This window comes from Gobius niger (genome assembly GCF_951799975.1).
Source record: "Gobius niger genome assembly, chromosome: 9".
Taxonomy (NCBI): Eukaryota; Metazoa; Chordata; class Actinopteri; order Gobiiformes; family Gobiidae; genus Gobius; species Gobius niger.
The window spans coordinates 11,456,978-11,484,679 of record NC_136860.1 but is presented as its reverse complement, the minus strand read 5'-3'; the positions used below and the strand labels follow the sequence as shown (position 1 = coordinate 11,484,679).

At 41.1% G+C, this 27,702-nt stretch overlaps 1 protein-coding gene across 1 annotated transcript in view; it reads right to left on the bottom strand.

Annotated features, from left to right (window-relative positions):
• The window catches only part of ccdc141 (coiled-coil domain containing 141), a gene marked incomplete at its 5' end in the record, with an annotated part of 43,981 nt that overhangs the window by 10,753 nt on the left and 5,526 nt on the right, over positions 1-27,702 (bottom strand). Inside the window, 14 exons of the mRNA XM_079563629.1 lie at positions 927-1,067; positions 7,682-7,831; positions 10,587-10,703; positions 11,395-11,601; positions 12,460-12,582; positions 14,012-14,188; positions 14,280-14,429; positions 14,516-14,797; positions 14,936-15,055; positions 16,550-16,621; positions 17,954-18,469; positions 21,213-21,374; positions 24,289-24,422; positions 24,521-24,611. Coding sequence (XP_079419755.1) covers positions 927-1,067; positions 7,682-7,831; positions 10,587-10,703; positions 11,395-11,601; positions 12,460-12,582; positions 14,012-14,188; positions 14,280-14,429; positions 14,516-14,797; positions 14,936-15,055; positions 16,550-16,621; positions 17,954-18,469; positions 21,213-21,374; positions 24,289-24,422; positions 24,521-24,611 — 2,442 coding nt within the window. The remainder of the gene's footprint in view (positions 1-926; positions 1,068-7,681; positions 7,832-10,586; positions 10,704-11,394; positions 11,602-12,459; positions 12,583-14,011; positions 14,189-14,279; positions 14,430-14,515; positions 14,798-14,935; positions 15,056-16,549; positions 16,622-17,953; positions 18,470-21,212; positions 21,375-24,288; positions 24,423-24,520; positions 24,612-27,702) is intronic.

Sequence of the window (27,702 nt, the reverse complement as noted above, 5' to 3'; positions counted from 1 at the left end):
TGTAGCCTTGGGCTTATTTCCATCCGTCGTCCCCCATGCGCACTCTCAAACACTCACATTCATCCTGGCCTATTGTACATGTTTTTAGTGGTAGGGGAAACCGGAGAACCCGGAGGAAACCTACGCAGACACGGCAAACTCCACACAGAAAGGCCCCGTCCATGGTGGGAATCGAATCCAGGACCTTCTAGCTGTGAAGCACGAGCAATAACCGCTGTGCTACCGTGCCGCCCCACTGCAGCGCTCGTCCCTACTCCAGCCACTCATTGCTCATGATCCCCTACTTAAGCCTCCAGGTCAATCACTCAGCGTTTCCCTGCCGTGCTACGACCCTACCCCACCCCTTTCTCCGCCCGGCCTCGCCTCGGCTCTGCTCGTCTCCTCAGGTCTCTTTTTCTACCACCACCAGTGTCCAGGCTCCAGGGAAGATTCTGGCGTTCATTAATGGCGTGCAACTCTTTCGCTCATTAAATCTTCCAACGGGGTCTGAGCCCCAATCATGATTAGTGGACATTCAATTAAACTTTCTTAATGCCTTTCTGTCTCCATGAATCGATATCTAATCAAAATCGCAATCTCTACTTTGGTCAATCTCAATAACGGTGATGCGACTTTATAATCGGCAGGTTTACAGCCATTACAGCTCCTTTAGTTTTGGAGTTTGGATGAGACAATGGAAGATTTTTCTGTGTTAAATGAAACTGGAGGAATGCACTTGTTTTTGTTTGTATAAACGGTCTAAGTTCATGAATCAGCTGCATTTATTCAGTTTTAGTATGAAAATATATATATATATATATATGATTATTATGTTATATGATTAATTGTTTTTCCATATTGTCCAGCCCTATTGCATAGTATAATCAAAAACAATCCAGCAAACGTTCTGAACCTTTCTAAATGGAATGTGATGTAATGCAGTATACCTGCAGCTTGTCTTCATAGCTGTCCACCTGCTGCAGCTGGTTCCTCACGGCCTTGATGTTCCTGCTGCGGTCGTTCCTCTTCAGGTAGTTGATCTTCATATTACTAAAGCGCTTCTTCAGGTCCTTGAAGGAGTCTCGAAGCTACAGAGAGAAATAAGAGGCACATTTGATTAGTGTTTGTCAAGGTCACACGTCTGAAATATACAAATGGGAGCCTGTTGTTAACTCATTGATTATTTAAAATGTTGTCAAAAGTATATGAAAAATCTTTTACATATTTTTTTATTTATAGACTTAAATGCTTGAATATGGAAGGCCAACAGTTTCCTGTTGTAACTACATCTCGGTTTATCAACATTATGGATAACTTTGTGTAAAGTCCGATGTCAACAAGTCCAAGTATTGTCTGCAGTGGATGCAAGTGGGCGCAGCTGGGTTTTATAGGAGTATTTTTGGAGCAGAGGGGCGCTAAATGCAGCGGGACTTTTCAGCAACGCAGGGGGGGGGACAGCGGTGTCGAGTGCAGGATCTGTCAGCCGGGGACAGCTGAGAGAGACACACATGAACCAGGCACTAAAACCGGAACGAGCAGCAGGGAAGAACAGTGGCTCCAGGGCGAGGCCCGACCAACCGCATAAATCAGCCAGGACTGGGAGCGCAATTCAGTCAATGGGTTGTGGGAAATTTGAAAGAATAGACACACAGCTTTTCTCATAAAACATAACTATAGATATAGAAAAAAATCTCACATATTCACTAACACTTCCATTCTCAAACAGTGACAAAGAAGTTGGTTAAACTCAGTGGCTCCAACATGTTTCTCACTCACAAGCCCTTTGACACGTTCTTCATGTGAACTTTAGACTGTGAACTAGAGTCATGGCAGCGCGACCAAATCCCAACATAACAGTAGGCACTTCTAGGTCATCAAGTCAGGACTAAACAACAAGGAGACGTGTGTATGTACAGTTTAAAATTGTGTGGCCATGAGTTAAAATTATGTCCATGAGTTACCACATGTAGCGGATTAGCTGCTATTGTTCTTTTAAACTCAGAGCACACTCCGTTTTGTGCAGATAATGGCACAATAGGGACGGTTTCTGCCAGACAAACACATCGGATTAGGAGAACAGATGCCACAAAGCAGCAAACAGGTATTTGAAGCTGCTGGTGCCTCTGGAGTCCCCCGAACATCAAGGTGTAGGACCCTCCAGAGGCTGCAGTTGTGCAAAAACCTTCTATCCGGGCCTCCCCTAAATGGTTAATTGAATGCTGATGAACAGAAATGGCTGCAGTGGCTCAGAAATACATGAGGACTCATTTTCAAACAGTCTTGTTCACTGATGAGGCCTTGTAACCCTGGATGGTCAAATCAATGGAGTAGTGGATGGTTGGTGAATGACCACAATGTCCCAACAAGGCTGTGACGTCAGTAAGGAGGTGGCAGAGTCATGTTTTGGGCCAGAATCATGGTGAGAGAGCTGGTCGGCCCCTTTAGGCCCTTTTAGGCTCCCTGAAGGTGTGAAAATGACCTTTGAAAAATATGTGGAGTTTCTGCCTGACCACTTTCTTCTATGCTACAAAAAGAAGAGCTGTGCTTTCCCGAACAAAATCCTCTTCATGCATGACAACGCACCATGTCCTGCTGTAAAGAATACCTCTGCATCACTGGCTGCTATGGGCATAAAAGGAGAGAAACTCATGATGTGGACCCCCTCCTCCCCTGACCTCAACCCTATTGAGAACCTTTGGAGCCTCAACAAAAAAAACTTCTATGAGGGTGGGAGGCAGTTTTCATCCAAACGGCAGCTCTGGGAGGCTATTCTGACATCCTGCAAAGAAATTTAAACCACATTTAAATGATCCTCGACCAGTTAAAGACTTGAAAATTATGCTGACTCTCATTTTAGTTGGCAATTTAGAAAATCTTAGAAAAATGTCATTTGCATAATAATTAGGAACGCAGTGTAAATCAGGCTTTGGTGAACACGTTTAAATCTGATATTATATTAGTGCTCGTCACGATATGACCTTTCAAAAGCCAGGCAGGGTTTTACATTGACGAAGAAAACCACTGTGCACTTGGTGGTGATAAGCCGCTTCTGTAGCCGCTTGTTGAAAAATGTGACTGCCAACCTGTGCCAGCGACCTCTCCGAGGACCACCAGTCATACACCACACAGGCAAGTTTGGATTAAGAGTCTCCCCATTGTCAACACCGTCATCCTGAATGATTCTTCTGCAAAACAGGTCGATGTTGACTACGCAGAGATGGCGCATGGAAAAAGCCCGTAAACATAACTGGGGTTCAGCTGGTGTCCGCTCCGTGAGATGAGGAGGCCTGAGGGATCTTAGCTGGAAGCACAAATCCTAAAGTCAACAGTCCGAAATAGAAACAGTTCTCCACAACAAGCAACAACAGAGCCCTCCTCAAGTAACTGTGAATCAGCATAGGAGATGTGAGAAGCAAGGTTGACAAAGTGCTGGTGATAGCTTGCATCCACGACATGCTAAAGTTTGATGTCAAAGTTTAACATGGGCATTTTGAGCAGTACCATGACCAGAACATGTTAGTCTGGTGAAGGTGGGAACGTGGATGGACAGCCATAGGTAGATGCTCATGGAAGATCTGCCTGACAGCGTTATGTGGATCTTTTTTGTGTGGCTGCTGTCTTGCACACACAAAGCGGTACGCCAGGCAGCCTGAAAAGAGGTTTGACGAAGGCATGTACTATGGCAGCAGAACTACAATATATAGCCCTTGCTGCATTCCCGTCGCTCAATCTCCTATCGTGCACACACAGCCAAGTGCATGTTATGAAGCTTTTGCAGGACAAACTACAGTACAAACTATTTCCTCCACTTAAAGTTAAACACTGTCCATGTCGAGCCTGATAAACCACAACCACTTCTTTCGGCGCAAAAGAAGGTGGGTCTGGACATCCACGGTAAAAAAGTTGCTGATAAGGCCTAGCCGAACCAATCACGACCATCACAGAGGAATGACAAGGTTATGTCACTCGCTGCGCCACTATGTTGTTAGTTCAATTAACATTAACATCAGCCAAAACAAATCATGGATGAATTAGACGTAATTCCCTACGTGGAATGGACAGGGAATAGTATGGCAGAGCCAGGCAAGTCCATGTCCTGAGAGGGAGACAGAATGTATCGATGGGTCCAGCTCTATCGCTAGTAATGTCTACACCAGCACATTTACAAGCATCACCGATGAAGTAACAGTGATCCACATTTTTAAAAACTCATAATCCGTTACCAGACCCGTTTGGAGCTGCTCTGCTCTCCAAGCGTGTTCATCGTGGCGCCATCAATTTGCTTGAATGTTGTTAGCTGAAAGTGAAAGCTCTATCACATTGTTTTTTGCTGTTTTTAGCAAGCTTTTAGCTTAGGCCAATCCTGACCAGCCCAGTCACTCACTCCTTACTGTCTTACTGTCTAAAAAGAACATTAAAAACTGGGACACAATGGACGTTTGTGGAGGATCCAAATTGTGACTTTTTTATACTGGTTGAATGGTGAAATTATTGGTTTCTAAAAGTTTAATGTCAATTAAATGGACCAATAAGCATTGATTTTTTTCTCACTCACTCTTTGTATTTTCTTCACATAGACATGATTTCAAATTTCAAAACGGCTGACGTACTCAAGAGAGTGTTTGAAAACATATACAGTGGGGAAAAAAAGTATTTGGTCAGTTTCACATAGACATTGTATTGGATTTTGGCCAAATACTTTTTTTCCCCACTGTATGTCCCCCAACACAAGAAACCAAACATTAAACCGAAAGCATAACAAAGTGTGAAGCTCCAAACAGTTTGCTTAGCATAGACATACTCATTACAAAAAAATGTGGCTGCTTAGCTTGAAAGGGATTTTAGATGCGCTTAGGAAGCTCATGTTAAGATATCTGACACACAAGCAGGCTATGCTATATCAAAGTCCTATAAATAAAACCACTTGGGCCCACTCAGACGGTGATCAGCTGTAGATTGCCTGTAAATGACTCAGCACTGGTCAGACTTAGCAAATGCAGCAGCTGCTCCCCCCCCCCGGTCCTTCTCCCCCGACCTCTCGTCCCGCCCCCTCGTCCAGATGTCAACCGTCATCTTGTACTGAGCGTTTAAATGCTACTGTGTGGTTCATTCTTACTCTAAACTAAAGTTTTCTTCTGTCTGTCGGGATATCGGGTCCGAATTTCCTTCAAAGATCAAGTAATTCTGATTCCGAACCCTGAATGCACAGCAACATTGGCTAATGGAAATACACTGTAATAATAAAAATGTTTTCTTTTTTTTTTTCAGTTCAGAACTTTGCATTACACAAAAATTACAAGACTTGAACATGAACTATACTCGTTTCGACATATGTGCTTGTACATTTTTTTCAACATGTAGAAAGGGAAACATTTTCAGCCTTTTTTTTGTTTGAATATAATATTACCATTTAGGACACATTTTACGGTGCAGTTTTTTTCCTCGCGACCCTCGAAGGTTAAAAAATGTTAGCTCGCTGTTTCTAGCGATGCAATGAGAGAATGCAACTATTCCGGTCGGGCAGAATGGAGTAGCTGAGGGTGGCTTTAACATCGATCATAATTTTTTTTTTTATTTTTTTTTTACATCAATTCATATTTTAAGCAGTTTAAATTGATTTTGAATTGATTTTCGATGAATCGCTACATCCCCATGAGCCAGTGATTGGCTTTGACCTCCGCAGCGATAGCTCCAGTATAAGTAAACACTGGATTATAAGTGCCACTAATGATGGAAACCCAGCTAAAGTCTGGACAGTCAGTTTGATATTATCCTGGCTTCGCATTTTGAGCTGTTTAATCGGTTCAGTGTTTATAAAGAGTTTGTTTTTGACGCACACATGGTCAAAAGTTAAGGAATAAAAGCTGCCTTAGGTATGGTACTGGTGATAAACCACCTAGGATAGAGCTTGCCCAAAACTTCACTATGTGTGAACAAAACTCTATTGATCACCGTCCTACACGACAAAGTGGCCAAAGTGGTGACGCACAGCAGCAGGTGTTGTGTGGAGCACCCAGAGGAGTGACCAGTGTGTGTTTCTCCAGCTGATCTCACTCTGGCGTTTTCAACCTCTGACTGCTCTCTCTCTCTTCTACCCATTTGCCATAGAGTCAGTCAGCTGCTCCACCGGGAGAGAGAGCAAACATTACCACTCGGCATATAGAATTACTGAAGGATGGCTGCGTTTTAAAACGACAGATAAAATTCCAGAGTTGTGTCTAAATTATTCATAGAGACTTTTTCTTTTAAATTCACAGTAGAATGAATGATCGAATCCAGCCTGATTTGTTTGTAAAATAATTCAAAATATTTTTTTTCCACACATAAACAATTTACTCCCTTTGACTTCCTCAAGAAAGTACTTCCTCAAGAAAGTACTAACACACTAGTACACAGAATTTTAGCCAGTTTCCTGTCGCAGAGAAGTCACAAAATGGAGGCCAGCAGTATCCAGCCACATTGTGTAAAAGCCACATTCACTGTTATTTTTAGATCACAAAGCTTTGAGAGCTTGGCAAAGCTTGACTGGTTTCGTCTGAAGAACTGCAGTTCACTTTGAATCGTATGCGGTTTGTAAAATGCCGAATGTTGAATAACTTGATACATTGGATAAGCGTGATATTTTTGAAAGCGTTAAAATAAAGCTCAGATGAGACACACTAAAATTAAACAGGGTGAAATCCCACTGACAGCTGCAGAGTATTTATAGGGAAACAAGGAGAGAGAAGGGCGGCTCCCTCTGGTGGACATTTTATATGACTGCAGGATAGAACTGAATTACTGCATGACTTTATCACAGTCTGCCTCTGCTGACAAATGGTGATTCAAGCTACTATACCTTTCAATTTAGATGGTCTCAAGTTAGATGTACAGGAGTTTTACGTGAGGAATAGCTCTGTTACCTTTATTTAACCAAAACCAAAATAATAACTGACTATCCAGAGAACAGATTTCAGCTGTATAATATTGTCACACAACATTAGAAGAAACTCTTCTAATGTTATTTTTTACACATGGTTATTTTGGTTTGTTATTCTGCTTTGATGCTACAAACTATTCTGTGTCAGTTGCTGTCTGTTTCACAGACCAGCTGTTGTCTGTCCTACAGGTCACACAGCTGCACTTACACATTATTGTTCTTGATGTGTTACTGGTAACTGCTAAGTTAACTCATTCTACGTTTCTGTGTTTCCAATAGCTTTTAATTATTTTGCACTCATATTTGAAGGTAAGTGATGCATTCACAATTGTACTATTATACGTTATACTCACACACATGGGGATTTTGTCAAGATTCTACAAAGGTTTCTGCCAGTAAGGCAAGGCAACTTTATTTATACTGCGCATTTTGTACACAAGTCAACTCAATGTAGTGTAGAGTGTAGTTTTTTATGATTTTTATGAGGTTTTCAAGCCTGGTGGACTTAAGTTTTGTTTCTAGGCGAAAACAAAAGTAGGTCTCTGCTCTGCTGATGATGATCATATATGTTTGGGGCAAATGAGAGGGGAGAGAGATATAGTTTATTATGAAGTTTGTGCTGGCCCTTAAATGGAGAGAAAACTTGAATGTAACACATCTCTTATGACTGATGCCTTTGCCCGAGAGTGAAGTGTCTCACTGAAGGATGCATTTTTAATCCAATCAATCAAACCACCTACCCTCTGGTTTCCAAAAAGACTACTGCACCACAATGTAACTCACCAGGTTAATGTCGTGTAGCAGGGCCTGAGTCTTCTTCTCCCTGAGCACTTCCTCCTCATATTGAGCAGCCTCACACAGCCACGACACGCGCTGAGAGTCCACAGACTGGAGACAGGCGTCCAACTGCTGCACTCGCAATCCAGAAACACTCTGTCCAGCAGAAATGACATGGTTACAGGCCCACACCAGGGTTAGTCCTCACAAACTTACCTGCTTATATTCGTTCATTTACTTTGGGTTCTGATCATTCTGAAGTGAAAGTTAATTGCCTTCACTACAAAGCTTGCTTATAGTTGCAGCTATTATTTTTTGTTCCTTTCTACAATGCACCCAGGGCTTAGGCCCCGTCCACACGTAGCAGGGTATCTCACAAACCGAAGATATTTTCCAACAATCTGGCCTATCATCCACACAAACCCGGAGCTTTCTGTCTATAAAAACGAAGGTTTCTAAAAACTCTAAAATGAAGATTTGGGAATTCTCTGGTTACGCGTTTGAGTGTGGACATCAATAACCGGAGTATTCGATCCCGTCACTGCCAGCGTGCTCATGCATGGCCTGTGTTTACATCAGAAACAGTATCTGACGCCTCCAAACTGTGTTGGCTTTAAGTGCTGCTTCATGTCAAAGCGCAGGTGAAGGAGCGCTTTACAGTCAGTTATTTTACGGCAAATAACCGTCCCACAGCCGTCATGTTCCTCGAACACATAACAGCGCGGGTGCATTTCTCGGCAGTCATGCAGTTTGCGGCGTAACACCGGGACATGCTTCTGCAGAACTTTGAGATAAAGTTGTCCTCCCGGAGGAAACGGTGAGACCAATGCCACAGTCCTCGCTGCTGCCGTGTTTGGAGTTATAACATGCCAGGTCAGTCTGTCAGCGATCAGTCTGGTCAAGAAAGTTCCTCGCTGTACTAGCCTATTTATCTGACGGAAGATTACAAAAAATGCGGTTAAGTGTGGATGCCGTTTTTTTTTAAAAACGAGGCTGTGTGGACTCGATTTTTTTTCTAGGCAGAGGGCGGATTTATAAATGCCCTGCTACGTGTGGACTAGGCCTTAATTTGATTCCCTGTTTGGGGGAAAACATTACCTTTTCACATTTTTTTGTAGGGAAAGGATCCAGAAAATATTCTGGAGGATCCAGCTAATATCTGTCTCAAAATAATTGTGTGCGTATGGCTTCTGTTCCAGCACATGATGATTCTGCGCAGGATTTAAGGCTGAATTGTTTTTATGAGTTATCCATGCATTGCATACTCATTCGGGATGCACGATACTATCGGCTGCCGATAATTATCGGCATTTTTGACACCATCACCAATAAGCCAATATTATTTTTAAAAAATTGGCCGATAATAAGGCCCGAAAAGTATAAGCTCAAATTGCATTGAATCTGCGGCTCCAGCTCGCTGCCTTTCTCTCGGTGGCGCCGCCTCGCTCCTCCTGCAGCCCGGAGCTGCTGCAGATTCATGACTGCAGATTTACAGCAGCAGAAATGCTCTCTCTGACCGACTTCTGCACTGTTATAGCTGTAAAATACAAAGAGTATTCCAGCGAAACAACGCCGTGCAGGTGCTCTCTGCGAGAGAAGAGTTTTATGACTTTTTACATCGCAGTCCCTTCAACATTACATTACATTGATGAAATAAGCCACGCAGCGAGTGCTTTTTTGCCACACAACACACAAATGCACAAATTAGCCCAATGCAGGAGAGAGTGTTTTGGTGCTGTTGTATCATATTAGTCAAACTTGAATCTGTCACAGGCACGGATTTGGCATCACTTTTCTCATGTCAGCAACAGGTTACAGCAGCACCGCACAAAACGGCAGGAGACACGTTTCTAGACTCAGTGAAATATTCTGTGAAATATTCTGTCTATATTCCAGTATTGTATCTAAGAAGTCCTAAGTATGATGTCAACAAAAAGAAAAATACTAAGAAGGAAGTCTTAATATCATGATTATTATTTTCATAAGATGTGACACAGATGAGCAGAGACAGACCTGCTCAGATGATGGAACAGTAAAAACCCTGAGCTTTTTTATCTATGTTTATACACTTGTATATTTGTTGGTAGAGTTTATACCATGTGGGCAGAACTGTTAAATTGGTTTCTTGTCACAAAATAAAGTGCAAATATACATAAATAATTATCTGTGTCATTATCGGTATCGGCACACTTCACTTTATTTATCCATTAGGAACTTCATTTGCAGGAGAAGTGCCAGTACGGGCCCGATAAAAACAGTACATCCACAGACATTCAACAACATACAGCAATAATAAATACATTAAAAAAAAACAATATAGTGGGCCTTTGATAGACCAAGGTCCACACAGTCATTTATTCAGCAGGTGGATGGAGGTCGGGAGGAAAGTGGAGGTCGCCCTCTTTGTCCCCAGAGGGAGGGACCTGAACCTGCGCCCTGACGGCAACAGGGCATAGTGAGAGTGTAGAGTATGTGAGGAGTCTGTGGAGATCTGGGTTCCTTTCCTCAGAACTCTGGAGTCATAGATGCTACTGAGTGAGTCCAGCTCTTGACCGATGATTTTATTGCTGATTTTGATTATTTTATTGAGCATGTTGCGGTGGGTGAGAGTGAGTGAACCAAACTAGACAGTGATGTTGAATGTAAGGATGGATTCAATTAAACATTTGTAGAAAGAGGCGAGAATGGACGGGTGGACTTGGAGTTTGCGGAGTTTACGGAGAAAAAAGAGGCGTTGTTGACATTTTGAAAATATGTGTTCAGCATTGAGTTTGAATGTGAGTTTATGGTCGATTGTGGAACCCAGGTATTTGTATGAATTAACCTTTTCTATTATTTCGTTGTTTGTTTTGGTGATATATATTATATACGTCATATTACTTTACAAGACAATGCTTGTTTGGTCACTTACGCTGGTCTTGACGCCATCACAGATGTCCGTCTGCAGATTTGAGGCTCTGTTGAACAGGTTGTGGATCTGCTCCTTTTTCACTTTCAGAAAGTTCAGCTTCTCCTCGGGACACCTGACCTGGCCAGACGTTATTGGTCTGGACCGAAGAAGATCTTCCAACTGAAAATGATTTGATTTGATTTTGTATTTGTACATATAACATTTAAAATACAAGTTTACAAATCCATAAAAAGAGAATGAAAATACTGTGCGGGAGAAAATACTGTACCTCCCCAAACTCGTATTAAACTGGCATAAAATGACACGAACAAGCAAGACAATGGTTACAATGACACATCAAGCATTTAAAGGACTTCACTCCATTTGGAGCTATAGGAATACCCTGGGAGAGGCCAAATGCTAACACCATCTTTGGTCGTTTTGCGTGACTGAGCGCGCACATAAAGACCAGACAGGTACGTATCAACTCGTCTAAGCTCAGGTAAGAACATATCTCAGTATGGAAAAATGGTGGCCTGTTCCTTTAAATGAATCAACTGAACAGTATAATCTTATTTACATATTATTTTCAGCTCTTTTTTGAGTCTTATTTTAGTTTAGTTTGTGTTTTATTACTTTCAGCAAATTAGTAAACAGCATAATTTTCCTGGACCTATATTTTATTAAAGATTTAAATTTCAGACTTACTGTTGGCATAGCTCCAGCATTTACAGAGCAGACCAGTCAACATTAAATGTACCTGCCATTTAACCAGCTGTCTTTTTTCCTCATGGTTAAAAGCACTTGATTTGTTTATGGGTGAACAGACCTGCTTGATGATGAGGTGAAAGCTGCTGCTGAGTTCCAGGATGGCTTCACTCTCCTCGATCTTCTGCTTCAGCCTGAGGTGCAGGTCCAGGAGTGCGGACACGTCCTCCTCTGCCACATTCTCAGTTATCAGAAGCCCATGCCTCTTTTGGAGCCTTCTCAGAGTCTCAAAGTTAGATGTGATGAAGTTGACCTCAGCGTCCAGTTGCTGCAAAACAGAAACATTAGAAGGTGTGTGTTGAAAAGCTGTACACGCAACTTTGCAGAAATAGCCCCAAGATGAACAGGTCTAGTGAAGAAAATAGATCTCTCGTGGCCAGACAAAAATGTTATAATGTTTATAAAAATCTTGGTCATGTTACATACTTAAGCATCTTAGATAATTTGCATAAGATAAAAAAACGCTAATGCAGCTGTCTGTGGTGAACTAAAGGACATGATTTGGTGAATGTCAGTCATAATTGAACAGTGATGTTTATATAGAGTCATTGGGACATTGTGCAGTTGCTCGGATTATATTGGTAATACTAATAACATTAAAGCAGTACTAAGTAACTCATGCCCCTAGAGGCCATAAGCGCCACTGCAGGTGACGTAGGATGTTACGTTTTTTACTCATTAATTGTCCGTGAGAGTAAATACTACGCTGACAGAAAAGACAAAGGGAGAGAGGGATATTGTACATCCAATTACACAATGGAGATCAATTTTTTCACTCAAACGTAGCTGTAAATACTGTTTAATTGGCGCTAGCCCGCAGCTAGGTTTGCCCGTTAGCCTGTTAGCTTCTTCTTCGTGATTCCATTAGTGTGTACTGGTGACTCCGACCCGTAGGCAGGAAAGCTACAATTGTGGCTTTCTGACCAGACACACCAGGGGGAGATGAATGACCCCCCTCCCACCCAATCATCATGCTTGGGTGGGAGGACTTGATTGTTTACCTTTGAAAGCCAACCCTCTCTCCTCATTTAGCGATCTTACAGACTCTCACTTTAACATGTGCAGATGTGCATAAATCAGTCTCACCCGCAGTAAAAATCTGTTGTTTTTCGTAAAAGCCACTCACAGTGAAATGTGGACTGGCCAGAGTGAACTGCTGCAGGAGTCTGGAGGTGTGCTGCTCGGAGCCCAGGTCTATGACAGTGCAGGAGTCCAGCAGCTCAGACACACACTGAAGGTCCTTTACCGTCTGAAAACAGTGAACACAAAAGACACATATGCAATAGCTACATATAAACACGGCTGAAAGAAATATCAGAGCTCAGATTATTACAGCATTAGTGACTTGTTGCTCTACTCTCTTTCTCCATTACTCTACAAGACTCTTGGGCAGTATAACAATACCTAGATTGTATTTTGTTTGCATTAGGATAATAAACATTCTGGCTTTACAATGTTTTTTGTTGTATTCCAGTCTATGTATGATTGACCATTGATAGTTTTATTATTGTATTATAAAAAAAACTAACATAGAAATGTATCTTACTCAAGCACAGTAAGTACCCTAAATTCTCTAATACTGGCCTGTATTCCATTAGCGACCGGGTCTCTAACAGTGGCCGGGTTCGCGGCTGGCGGAGGCAAACAAAAGCCGGTCTCTAAAACAGGCCGGGTCTTTTATTAGAAACTATAGCGGTAGAAATATTCCCCATGTTAGGAATTTGTCTCATACTCGTATAAATGAAAACTCATGTGCAGGAAGTAAACAAACGGGAACCCGGGCCGATGAGGACGGTGCTGAGTGGAGCTGATCCGAGCGTAACTTTGACACAGATTTAGCCACTTTTCAAACCTCCTGTGAACATATTTGGAAACAGGGCAACAAATGTTGTGTGACCCTCCAGGGTTTTAATAAAGTCACCATTGCGTCTTAGAAGCACGTCCAGCTGCTCCGTGTGCAGGTCAGTCCCACGCCTCAAAAGAGCGAGCGTCTCGTCTTCTCTCTGGTCTTTTATGATCAATCACAAACACAAACGCTCCGTCTAAACTCGCCTTTTACACAAGATAACAACAAATAATCCGGTCCACGGTAAAAACGAAACAGAAACCTGCAGTGACATTGATGTCAACGCTCCGCTAACAGCAACGAAACACTTCCTGTTGTCCCGAAAAAACAAAAGGTGTCAATGTTCCAGCCGCTGGGAGAGTGTTTGCAATGTTAATTAATAAATTAATCTAATATTTTAGGTGCAAATGGACACAAATCTCGTTTTTCTTCATTTTCCTGGTCGTCAGTTTTGCTCAAATAAATAAAATAAAGGCCTGTCTCTAATTGTGGCCTGGTTCCAATAAAGGCCTGGTCCTAGATGCCCTTGAGTAAATAAAGGCCCCGGCCTATATTATAGAATTTAAGGTAAATTGACTTGTTACAGAACCTTTTTCAACCTCACGTCTAATTAGCTCAGATAGACAAGAGGGTTGACTGGTGATCCAGAACATTACTATAGTTTTCAAATAAAGATGACCCCGGTGTGCCCCCCGATTTATGCATGATTTATGCATGAAAAAGACGTCTCTCGCTCGATGTAAAGATTGTAAAGTTGGAACCGGAAAGCCACTATGCAAAAATAGAGGTTTAACTGTATGCAGCATTTAAAACAACTTTTGAAACTTGTTACCTTCTCTAATCTTTCTTTGTATCTCAGGCAGTACTCGTTGTCCTCTTGCAGCTTTTGCAGTTGTATGTGAAAGCGTTTGCGCAGCTCTTCCACTTCTTCTTTTGTGTCATTAAGATGCCCCATGGTCTCTGTCACCACACGGACCATAGGCTCCCGGTGTAGTCCCGCCTCCGTCACCTGGTACAAGGCACAGACAGTGAAACGTTGCTACACTGGTCACAAGGATAACAGTTTTTTCTTATGCGCAAATGGTTTGAGGCAGGATTACCTGGCAAAGATCACTGTTGAAATAGTTTCCTTGTTCTTGAATCGTGATGAACTTTTGCCGTGCCGTCTGCCATCTTGTCTCCTCCACTGTCTCCTCCATCTCCTGTTTCTTATTGTAAGCCTGTTTCAGATGTTCAAAATCCACCTTCACCTGAATAACACAATGATTGTCGAATATATGCCATTTAAACACAAAAATGTCTCAGCTGGACAAATACAACTTATAGCGGGGCCTACCTCCTCTGCTGCTGTCAGGAAGCTGACGTAGGGCCGCAGCAGCTGGAGGTTGGACTTTATGGTGGTGTTGACAGTGTTCAGGTGCTTCATTATGATCTCTACACAAGCAGTGCCTTCAGGGTTTAACGTACATCCTTCAGAATTGACTTCGGTGGAGCTTCTTTGGAGCTGGTTGGTCACGGCACTAAGGCTGGAAACACCGGAGTCACTGGAGAAGTCAGGACATAGGGCTTGAAGCTGATCCTGGATCTGCACCATGGACTCAGCATGCTCCCCTGCAGCCTATTCAGTGTAAAGCAAGAGGCAATTATTATTATTTTCATGATTTGATTGTACCTCGTCACAAAGAGACAAAACACAGAAATTGCCAGTGATTGCTTGACGTCACTGCCGATAAAATAGACAACGTACTGTACATACCTGGGCCTCGGACAGCAACTGGATGTGTATGTTCAGGATGTGCTGAGCCTCAGAGAGACAGTGTCCTGGATTGGAGTTGATAGATAACTCACAGGTGACTCGTTCCAACCAGACACACACCTGACACAGACAGAAATACGCAAATATATTTATTGTGAAGCACTTTTTGACTGGAAAGGTGCTTAACAAATAAAGTTTACTTAATTACAATACTACATTTCAAAACAACTTTAAAAACAATTTGTATTTATATTTTTCATGAGGAATGTAACGTTTTAAGAAAAACATCTTGTCTCTGTGTGAGATTAAATAAACTAATGTGTAATTCGTTTAGCAAAATACAATATATCATAAGCTTTATTATCTTACACTTTAGCGCAGAAAATGTTTCTATGTGACATAAAGTGATTTACATAAGCTAACGCTTATAATGTATTCTTGTCCAACCTTTGATTATAAATATTTAGTCCTGATATCCACAACCAACTTCAAATAGACTGGTTTATGTGCAAACCAAAACCTAAATAAACAATTCCTCACTTCCGAAATAATTGCTTGGTCAATGCTGAGTTAAGTAGAACTTGTGCCAGACGTTCACTGTGACAGACACATGCTATTTTATTCGTATTGGCATCTAAAGGTTCTATTGTATTACTTCGAAGTACTTTAAGTATGCACCAAGACAACATGGTTACTTAATATGCATAATCAAGCAGGACGCACTCTTCTTGATTACAGCTGTTGATCTCGATTGGGGTCAACCCTATGTTCCCCAGGTTGGGTGTTCCGTCAAAGTGACAGAATAAACATGTCAAACAAGGCATAGAGCCCAGCCGAAAATAGAGAACATATGCGATATTGTTTAATAATTCATATCAGCAGAGAGTTGGTTACAAACAAGAGGCTAAATTGTTTGTTTCTTTGCAATAGGTATACAAGGTGCATCATTACGCACAAAATTATGCACAATATTACAAATGCGATTTCAAAAAAAGTAGACTATAGCATAAAGAAATAGGTTTATATTTTACAAAACACAATTAGGCAATTAGGCTTAATGTTTGACAGTTGTTTATAGGGTTTTAGCCTATGGTTTAGCGCATGTGGAATTGCCTCTGTTCGCAGGACCTACTGGAAATTATAGCCTAATTGTAGTTCTAAAAGACTAGGCTAAATGACAAGCATTATTTTTTTTTAAATAACACAGTTCCCACATGAAAGGAAGTGGGGGAACATAGGTACACACCTGTTCCGATTCTACCAGAGTTCTGACTCTACTCTAAAGGCTACATGGAAGTGCAGAAAAAGGAATTTCTTGCAGGTGCAGAGCCTCCTGAGTGAGTGATGCTGCTCACAGTGATTTAACGTTAACGTCACCTGCTAACCAACAAAAAAGGCCTACCTTGGCTTTTTCTTCTTTGTGGCAGTGTTCAACTGCTTCTATTTTAGAATGCTTTTTGACTGTTATTCCCCGTCCCACAAATATTTATGCTTGAAGTCCAAGCTTCCAGTTTCTCGCTCATGTTTGTGTTCTAGCACGTATTTCGGAAATAAGGAATTAATAAATGATAACAAACATCTATACATTTTATACAGAGGCAAACATGACTGCACCTTGTGTGCGAGTTGGTCACGTGATGCATGTAGCTTCTCACTTTCTTCAAGATGGAGGCTTCTGGCTTCATCCTGCTTTAGTTCAGATGTGGAATGGTCAAACGCAAGTTCATATTCCTCTACTACAGTGCTTTCAACCTTGACTATGGTCTCCACACCGGGTTTAACTTCTGTTTTATGGACTAAATGTTCCACTGATGGTTCTTCACAACGTAGCGGCATAGGAGTATTGTCTTCAGCATTGTACTGGACATCAACAGTATCTTTAACGTCCCATTGGATCAGTTCTTCAGACATGGATACCACATTTAAATGTTCCTTCGACTTATTACTGGCTACAGCATTTTCATTTTTGACTTTATAGGATGTACTTGGTGGCACCAACGTCCCGTCTTCCTTTTCTTGCCATTTTGACTGCAATTTCTTAAACCTTTCACGATAACTTTCACTGTCCCATTCTGGCTCGCTCTGGTCAATTGGTGTTTCCTTAGTTTTCAGACTTGCCAAAGAGCCTGATTTTTCATTTGATAAATCTTTGGTCTCCTGGTCAGAAATGATATTCAGTTCAATTTCATCAATATTTGGCCCATTGTTTAAATCTGGTCCATTTTCTGGCGCAAAATTTCGAGATATCTCAACCTCTTCCGCGACTAAAGCTTTATCTGTCATAATTGTATCACTATCACATTGACTATTGGATTCGAATTGCAAGTTTGAGATTTCAAGTGGCTTGGTTTCAGCCTTTTCTTCAGAAACTGTTGATGTTTCGTCAACGGTAATATTGAGTAGATCTTTAGTTTCTTGCAGTTTTGGCTGAAGCTTCTTGGACACCAGGTTGAAAATTGGCAAAGCTCTCGAGCGTTGTTCCAACTTTGCCGGCGATCCTTGCTTCGAAGCAGATATTGTCATCAAATTTTCCTTCGATGTTTGTTTGATATCAGATACAGTCTCTTGGTGTTTGTTCAAATTGATCTCAAAGTGAAGATTGTCCATTTCATCCAGACTAGATTTAGTGTGAAGCGCTTTAGAGTTTGGCAACGGAGAGTGCGGTTTTGCATCCACATTTCTATACTTTTCGTCGCAGTGGTGTTGCTGCAATTTGTCATCTTCTACAACGTTAAAGTCTTGCAGCTTGGAGTCCTTTGCACAATCCAGATGTGACTTAGAAATGTTTACTTTCACTTCTGGTCTTTTTGACGAATCATTTGCTGTTACTAGATCATGTACTAAATCATTTGAAAGTCGCAATTCTGATCGTTTTTGCAATGACGCAAGATTAAAAATGGGTAAAGATCTTGGATGCGATTCCAATTGTGTACCTGCTTGTTGGTTTCTGGCATCATTTGAAGGAGATTTCACTTTTAAAGTCTCATCCGATTCTTTTTCCGTCGGTACATCGTCTACCTGTTCATCTAATTTAATGCCTGAGAGAACATCTGTGTGCAAACTTGACCTGGTACAAAGTTCTGGAGATTCGGATTTCAAACATTGCAGCTCGATTTCTGGTTCTGCTTCAAAATTCATGAATTCTTCCAATTCCAGTTCTTGCCTCGATTCCTCTTTGTTCTCTGATAAAGACTCCAATGACTTTCCAGATGTCGCGTAGTCATCAGAGGTTTCTTGTGTTTCTTCATATCCATAAATCGGTGTTTGCTCCCTGCCCTCAGTTCTAGATTCCACCCGCAGTTGTTGCTCTTCCGCTAATCTGAATGCAGTCTGGAGGTTGAGGGTTTCGTTCGAGGACATAGACACCAGAGAGGAGTTAGATGTGAACTTGTTATCATCAGCTATCGTTGGGTTCGAAGATACTGGGGGTAGTTCTGGAGATTTTCCCATCTCTTCCGATTTCAACTGAAGGTCAGGCTCCACTTTGGGCGTAAAGGAAAAGTCTTGCGCCAGAATTTCCTTCAAACTCCACTCCTATGCAAGACAAAAAAGAAAACACTTCTGAAAGAGATTTAGAGCAGCGACTTCTGAATAAATACAATGCAATAAATACAATACAATACATATTTCAGACATATGTAAGAAAGAATGGAAAATTATATGATTCCATTAGCTTCCGGTAGCTACAGTCAGTCAGATCTAGGTTCAGCAACATTAAGTGCTTAAAGAATGAGATCAGCTGAAGACCTGAACATTCTGAATGACCAGGTTATTTCATCGTCTTCCCTGACATCACGAGCATATTCCAAGATGACAAAATTTATCTGGCACATATTGTGAAACATAGTGGTTCGTAGAGCATGAGACATCATTTTCACGCATGGATTGGCCACAGAAGTCCAAATCTTAACCCCATTGAGAATCTTCGGGGTGTGCTGGAGAAGGTTTTGTGTAGTGATCACACTCTTCCATCATCAATACAAGATCTTGGTGAAATTTTGAACTGATCACTTTATTTTTCGACATTGCAGAAGCTTATTGAAACGATGCCACAGCGAAAGTATTCAGCAGTCAAAGCTAAAGCTGCTAAAAATAATACAACCTTTTTATGGTCAAGCAGTGTAGTTTCTATTGTCGATTCCTCTGACTGTATCAACCTGGTTCTTTATAGATTTCAGATCAATAGAAAATAGACTATTAAAATAGGGGCATGGATGTTGTTTTATACTTCAACAGGGATAATAAATCTGGTTTATTCTGACAATTCAAAGCATTTAGAAAGATCATTTGATTTGCTTTACTTAAATGGCTAATTTGGCGACTGTCTGACCAGAAGGATGGCTGAACAGATAAACATTCAGGCTGTTTGTGATTTTCCCTTCACAGCCCCACTTTAAACTGTAGGTATAGCTCACACAGAAAGTCTCTTGTCTTTATACTAAAGGGTCGTAAGTTCGAAACTGCACATTGTTTTCTCATGACGTGACCACACGTATAATCAGAGGCTTTTACAAATTACCCGATGCAATACCCGTGACCTACTAAATGTCTGGCTTATGCGAATGTACACCTGATTCACATGTTTATTTCTGTCCTTGACATCTTGACATTGATACTCCATGGACAGGACAAACATGACAGTGGCGTATCTGACTTCTTACTTTATTTACTGTATTCTACTATTCTACTAGTCCTAAAATCATACTACACTTCTGAAGACAAAATGCTGTCTGTGAGTTGATGGCGCACTGTATGACTCTGTCTAAATATTTGGCTGTGTTTCAAAGTCTAAAACATGAAGGCAGAGTATTTCTTGCTCAGAAATAAATCAGTGTATCATCACCTCACGAATGGAAGTGATGTGGTATATTTAAATGCAGACATCGGAGAGAGACATGAAACCACAGCAGGATCTTATTTATAACATGAGTCATGGTGAGGCTGACAGAAAAAAAAGATGGACAAATTATTCTTCCACTGTGACATTTTTAAACTGAAAAATGCACTTTGCAAATGGCAAGGAGCAGACCTACTTTCTGAATGTACCCTATTATGTGCAAATAATGAAGGCTCAAATTACCTATATTTTTAGTTTCAATATTTTCAATTTTGAGAAAACGGGGCCCAAAGTATTGTACTGTCTGCACATGCATCTGTATATTTCTCCCGTCTTTAGCCGCAGCTTCATATGGTATGGTATGGTATGGTATGGTTTTTATTTAGACAGGGACAGTGCACAATTTAACGTTGACCGAAAGGAAAGATGCATTGTGCCAGGTTATAGCAAAGATGCTAATTTCCACCTGTCGTCCCATATTTGGATTACAGCATCATCTCAGCATAGTCTCGCGACCGGCTGGTGTGCCGGTCCCAAAAAAAAATTATAGCTCAATGTTAGAGAAATAACAATGGTGTTTGAGAGGTTTGATGAAAAATTGGCAGCAGTCTGGATGTCTTATATAGGAGACGTTTATTTACCATCGGTGTGGGACCCGGAGACATGAACTCGAGACAGTCTGTCTATGCCACACCACAGTCAAGACTATGACAAAGAGAGTACGACTGTACAGCTTGACCCAGTATGATACATCCTCTGTCCTCTAACACTCACTATTGGACAAAACATTATAAATAAGCATTACAAAAGGTCAGTTTCATCTTTTTTTTCTTGACTCTGACATTAAAACCAAGATGTTAAGTGAGAAAATGATCTCAAATCAACATGAACCACTGTGTGAATAATCTATGTTTTCACTTGTCATGGCTTGCCTTAAAAAGCTTTGTGGCACAAGTGAGACAATGGGCAAGACTATAAAAGAAAGAATGGGAATGTCCAAATCAAAACAAACAGATTTTAAACATCAGTAGGCGGTCTTTGCATACCAGTATATATGCTTTTATCAGCAGTAATAGGGAAATGATAAACATGTATAAAAGAAATAAAAGTGGCTCAGGAGAGGTTTGGACTCTCCTCCGTGCAGGTGAACGCAGGTATCTATGAGCTGCCTGATTGGCAAGAGCACTTGCAAACTTTTATTCATGATAGGCAAAAAAAACATTATCAGAAATATCAGATTTTTCATAATTATATTATGTTGTATCAGCTTACAACACAACTAAAAATAAGACTCTATTTAAGACTCAGTACTTATGTGGCATTTTAACCAAGTACTTATATTATTCTTTTTAAAGCAACACTGGTAAATATACTCTACCACATGCGCATAACTGTGGCATCTAAGGTGAAAACGGTCAGAACGTCCTTTTCCAGACTTACCTGACTCTCCACAGAGCCCTGTTTATCGAGACTTGTCTGGACGTGGCTCTGAACTTGCTCGATTTGCAGCTTCACCTCCAGGTCGGCCGCCCGCCTCCGGTCCTGCAGCACCTCTACCGCCCGCTCAACCCTCAGCACAGTGCCCCAACTGCACTGGGAGCCCTGAAAGAAGGTTATGGTTTTGCAAAATGTGACAATGAGGCTGTATACATCAGGGGGTGTGTCCGCGGGTTTTTCATTGAGTGGAAGGTCACAGAGCGGTGCAGACAAATATTTAATCTATTTAATCTATATATATTTAATATTTTATCTGTTGACCACAAACACACACACACACACACACACACACACACACACACCTTTGGGGCTCAGCCAATGACAATGCACGCACACCTTCGTCACGCAGCCGCAAAGAGTGTCCTGACTTTTCATTGGGGTACATTCACACGTGCCGCGGTCTCTCAAAACACTGAGGGAAACACCAGCGGCTCATACGGATGTTATAAGGACATTCTTCGCTTTTTGAGGATTGTTCGCAACACAAGATGAAGGAAGGGAAGCTGCCGTGAGTTTGTGGAGTTTTAAAAGATGCTAAAAAGACGTCAGGAGAACAGGACTGGAGGCGTTGGTGAGTTCAGTGGTTTATAATGTTTGCCTCTCGATTTTGACACTGTGCCTACGGTAGAACGCATTGTAAGACAAAAGTGTGCTGTGTGAAGACGTATCAGTTGTCTGACTGCACTTCACTATGAAAACGTTTTCCTTGTTTTTCTTTTCTTTTTTTTTGGTTTATAAAACTTGGAACAAACAACCAGAGGTGGGAGTAAGTCACTCAGTCGAGCATGTCTCAAGTCAAGTCCAAGTCGTGAAGGCCCAAGTCCCAAGCAAGTCCAAGTGAATTGTTCCTGAGGTCAAGCATATTATGTGATTGATTGTTCTTTGCAATTGATTGTTCTTTGCCACAAAATAAAAGAAATCATTTGAATGCTCCAGTCTACGTACAAAATGACCAGGACAGCATTTTAAAGAAGGGGGCCCAGGGGCCTATTTCAGAAAAATGTAATCAGACTCTTTTAAACATAAGCTGCTTTTCCCTGCAGTCTGATTGATAAATATGAAATAAGATTTTTATTTTTTGTTTGTTTCTGACAGTTGTTCTGTCAGTGGTTCCCCTGTAATTCCCCAGCCCCTGTTTGCTCGGATTCACCCCTGCTCATAGTATCTGCTCAGGCCTGCCGTCACTGAACGCCTGAAAACACTGCACCACTCCCAAGATTTTTGTCAGTTAATCCAGCTCTTACTGCCTCGTTTTTCTGGAGGCTGCCTGTCTGTGCCGTAGGTGCAGTCCATAGTTTCAAACATTTTCCTGTCCTGAAGACGTGTATATGAAGCCGATTATGAATCTTCACCTCTTCACTCACTGAAGAAAACTTTTAATGCATCCAAAGAAACACACATGTCCTCCTTCCTTTCCACGCTATATTTATTGGACGCACCGTGTCGGTAAACCGAAAAAGCATGTAGCTAATTACCATATGTAAACATAGACACGCTGCTTTTATGCAACAAATCCTGTCTTTCAACAGTTAAACTCAAATCAATAATAAATATGCCACAGCAAGTCATTGAGAGTCATTGGCTTCAAATCCAAGATACTTTAAATATAAACCACACCAGACCAGGAATTTAGCAGCTTTGTACATGACCCTAGTGAAAATAGTCGCCAACTTCAGTCTTACATTTCCAGCAAAGTGGAGAAAAATTTGGATCAATCTTATTTTTAGGAGCTATGTTTCTGATGCCGAATCCTAAACTGAATAGACTTGCTTCAATTACAAATGATAATTCTAGTAGCCTTGTCCCATTCTTCACATCAAACATCCGGATCTATCAAAAATACCAACATCCCTTTCCCAGGCCAATTGTATAGACACTGATGTAGAGGGGATAGTAGAACATATAACTTTGTAAAACAGAAATTGATTTCTTACCATTGTACAAACAAAGTGCACGCTCCAATGTAGAGAAGTCATTATTTGTCAGTGTTGTCTCTTTAGTAATAAAATGTCTGACTTGAAAATATGAGCCTGAATAAAGGACAACAACCCCGATTTTCAAAAAGATCCCCTTTGGCATTTGCCTTGTTGTGAAATGAGGATTGCCTGTAATGTAGGTTCTAAATATATATTTTTTAGTCTGACAAGCAGCGGAAAAAGCCTTTAAACAGACCTGATTGTGAAAAATACCTAACACTGCCACACCTGAAGAACAATATAACTCTGTCTTTTTTATTAACTACAGTGGAATTAAATTTGTTCTGTCCATCACTACCTTGCAAAATCTGTCATTTGTGAGCTGTCCATCAGATTATGAAGCATCCTTTGTAAAATGACCTTGGCAGTAAAGGTCCACTTGCTCCCTGAAAGATTTTAAACATTTTTTTCATCTCTGGAACGTAAAAAATCCCAAACCATTAAAAAAAAATATGCGCTGCTTTTAGTATATGTAAACAAAACAATCAATACTGTGAAACGAAGCAAAATTGAAAGCAGAGTATCCTGCACTTTGTTGTTTGTTTGTTTAAAAGATTTTCAAAATGGAAATACCAAACTTCATTAACAAAAAAATCATTGTTTGCCAATGATAGCCCCGCATACAAAAGTGTAGGACTTATGAGACATTAAAACAACGCAGTTTTTAGCAATACTTCTTGCATACATTTAAGTATTGTATATTTGAAGCTGTGTAAGCAAACTATATAAGCAAATAAATATATGCATTATATTCTATTTTGATGATCTAATAGAAATATATTAATACATATTCATCACAACAACTAATTTCTGCCATTTCAGAACAGTGTAAAAATAGTAGTAATAGTAATAGTTGCTAGTTTCTCGCTCTTGTAAACATCCCGCATTCATTTTACGCACACATTTATATGTGTGCATTTCACAACATTCAGCAGACTGTGGTGCAGAATTTGTATTCAAGGCAGTACCGACATTTCCCAGCACATCAGGGGCATGAGGAATTTTACTCTACTTCAGCAAATCAGTTTGAACTCTAAAATTACCTCTTGGTCCACATCGTCCTCTTCCTGTAGTACTTGCCCTTGCCTCTGGAGGGCCTCAGTTCTCTGCAGCTCACTCAGCCTCTTCACCAAGTCACTGCTGATGCCCAAGAGTTGCAGGGACTTCCCCAGGAGATCTGAAAACACAACACGATGCCCTAGTTATACATTTAAATCAACCAGTCTCCTTCATTGCTATCAAAAGGATGATCTAATTTTACAAACAGGCCATGACCTCTTCTGATAGAAATGTACGTGAGTTGTGCCTCATTCAGTCCGCCTGGTTTGATTTCCAAATCTTCAAGCCTCTCAATGCCCAGAGCAAACTGTGTGGAAAAAAAAACAAAAATAAGTGAATGTACAGAGAATGGTGGTTTCAAGAGCGGTTTCCTCCGCTTTTAGGAGTCAAAGAAAGGAAACGATGAGGTGGTAGCGAACAGGAAAGTGGGTCGGAATGGAACAAGCCGCAGAGTTCATGTCCAAATCAGATCTGACCTAATCTTAGGGAAATTACCTCATGCTGAAGCGGGCACCGGCAGCAGTGTCTGGGCCTTATACGGAGCCTGGGTGAGACAGGGGACACGAACTAGCATTATCTTAAACAAACAACCAATGGAAAGAAAAACCCTTTTCCTTTCCAAGGGACTGCATATTTGAGAAAAAAATGGGCTACTCACGAGATGTAATGAGATTTTGTTTTAACAACCGAAAACTGAAAATCTTTTTGTAGAGGCACGGCAGGTTTTCAGGACTCTGCATAGGACATCTATTATAGAAAACGCTATCTCAATGGCCGCCGCCTGGGCGCCGCCATGTTTATTTCCCATACCGACTTTGAAGCTAAGCAGGGACGGGCCTGGTTAGGACTGGGATGGGAGACCGTTTGGGAACACCAGGAAGCCTGGCGACAGTACTGCGTGTGTGCGTGGTTGGTGCTGCCGTGCGTGTGCGCGCATCCAGACAGGGCGGTGTGTGCGTATGTGTGTGTGTGCGCGCGTGCGTGTGTGTGCGTGCACGTGTATGTGTGCGCGCATACAAACAGGGCGATGTGTGTCATCGTCACTCGCCGCTACCCTGCAGACGCTCCGCACAGGTACAGTTACCTCCTCCAAAAGACATCTGCGGGTCTTTGTTTAAGTACACGCAAAACATTGCCCAAAACCTGCTCAAACACGAGCCTCTAATCAAACGCGCTGCTCCGACTGATTTAGCCTCCGTGTGAGTAACAGCGAAAATGAAACTACAACTTAACGAGCGCATGGCCTGCACTGCATAGTTTTTTTTCTTTCTTTTTTTTTACTTTGCTGCTGGACCATTTGTTTTCTATTTTGCTTTCACGTATTGTGAGCCCAGAGGTACATTTTATTCTAAAGCAGCTTTGAAAGCATTGCCAATTTTATTGTCAGGTTATAAATACTGTCTAACAATGATCATTAGGCTATTTCAGTTCAAAACCTACTTATTATTTTTTTGATTGTGCACTACCGTCATGCACCAAACCACGGGTCCTGCACCGTGACCCAAACCATTAGAGCTGAACCCCTAATATTTATCCATATTTCTCCCACTGTCTCTTGATTTCTATTCCCTGAGTTTAGCGAACATATTGTCGTTGTAGTTAATAAGAAAAGAGTGCGGGTGCATCAAACACTCCACTTGCAGTTGGTTTCAAATTATTTTTGGCATTCTTTATTTTACACATTTGTAGTGGCCATAGTTTTTGGAATGGGTTGGGAACCACTGGTCTACAGCTGAACTGTGTGACGGGTTGGACATTTCTTTGTAATCACTCATAATCTCAGAAAATCAAATGTGGAGCCTAGCGAGGCCCGGCCGAAGGCCGGGTCTCAGCTAGTAAAAAAATAAAAAATAAAAATCATAGATAATGTTTGACCTCTTAACCCCCCATCTGAACCAAACACATGAGGCGTTACTTTGGCCTATAGGCTGTGAGCTCCAGTCGAAAACGTTTTAGATTTGGGTAAAGCCGAACTGGAGAAAATGCGCTCGGGGGTCGGGGGTTAATTGATATGAGTTTTGCTATGCCAGTCTAAAATTTAAGGGCAAGGGTCTGAACGCAGCCAATGGAGGGGCGCGTGATGGAGCGCCATGTCTCCACAGGAAATGACATCACCTCCACAGGACAATGCTATCTTAAACTAATCCAAACTAACCCTAATACTAACATTAAAGACACATTATGCAACATTTTATGTGGAAAAAAAAGTTGATATTTGTGTGTATTTGACCTTGTAGTGACCCAGCGCCTTTACTTTCCATCACAGTGGTCTCTAAGACGCTCCAGGATCAATTGTTTGGTATGTTTTTCCTGCTGACCGACCTTCTCACCAGAACACCTACAAAACAATTGATCCTGGAGTGCTGTAGAGACCACTGTGATGGAAAGTAAAGGCACCATATCAAATATTGTCAAATATTCACAAATATCAACTTTTTTTTGCATAATGCACCTTTATACTCTTAACTCTTGACAGGACTTTACAACCTACAGGCCTGAGTAACACCTCATTTGAAAGCTAGGGATGATAAAATGTTCCTTATTTAGGTTAATTTTTTGCCACTTTTTCAGCATTTTATTTATTCTTTTGTAGCTCATTTTTGACACTTTTATTTACATTTTAGTTGCTTTTTTGTTGTGTCTATGTCACATTTTTGTCACTCTTCAATCACTTTCTTGTCATAATTTTTGTTGCTACTTTAACCGTTTTGTTTGCTTTTTTGTTTGGTTTTTCATTCTCGTTTTTGTCACTATTTTGAAACTTTTATTTCAAGAAGCTTTTAGATTTGGTAAAGCCAAACTGGAGAAAATTTTCTCCGTTCCGGTGAAGTGGAGCTCCACTGATCACCTGACTCTCCATTGGCTTGGTCAAATTATAAATCAATTATTCAACATTCACAATGCCCTCAAATTAAAGTGGATACATGGTCAATATTGGATTTTGCAAACTTACATTTTCTAATTATGTTAGTTTTCTTAATTTTATTCCTTTGATTTGCATTCATTTTGTTCCACAATATGCATCATTATAATCATTGACCTCAGAGAAATTATGTTTAATATTGTATTGAGGGGAATTTGTCGTAGTCCCCATTGTTTTGTAACTTTAGACAGTCAATTAACGATTTTGTAGGCTATTCATAATCTGTAATGCTCTGGCTTCCATCACACACTGTTATTTTGGCCCCTTGATCTAAACAGATGAATAAAAGTATGTCCAGCTGCTGTGACCGCTGCCAAATGAATGGGTGGTGAATGGAGCGGAGGGGACTCGTCGGTGGTGTGTCAAGCGTGTTGTAAAAGACCAAACGGGGCAGACACGAGGGATCATTGTTGGACCGTTTTAGACAAAGGGCTGCAGCAGATGGTGTTGGTCAAACAGCAGGTGGGGAAGAGAA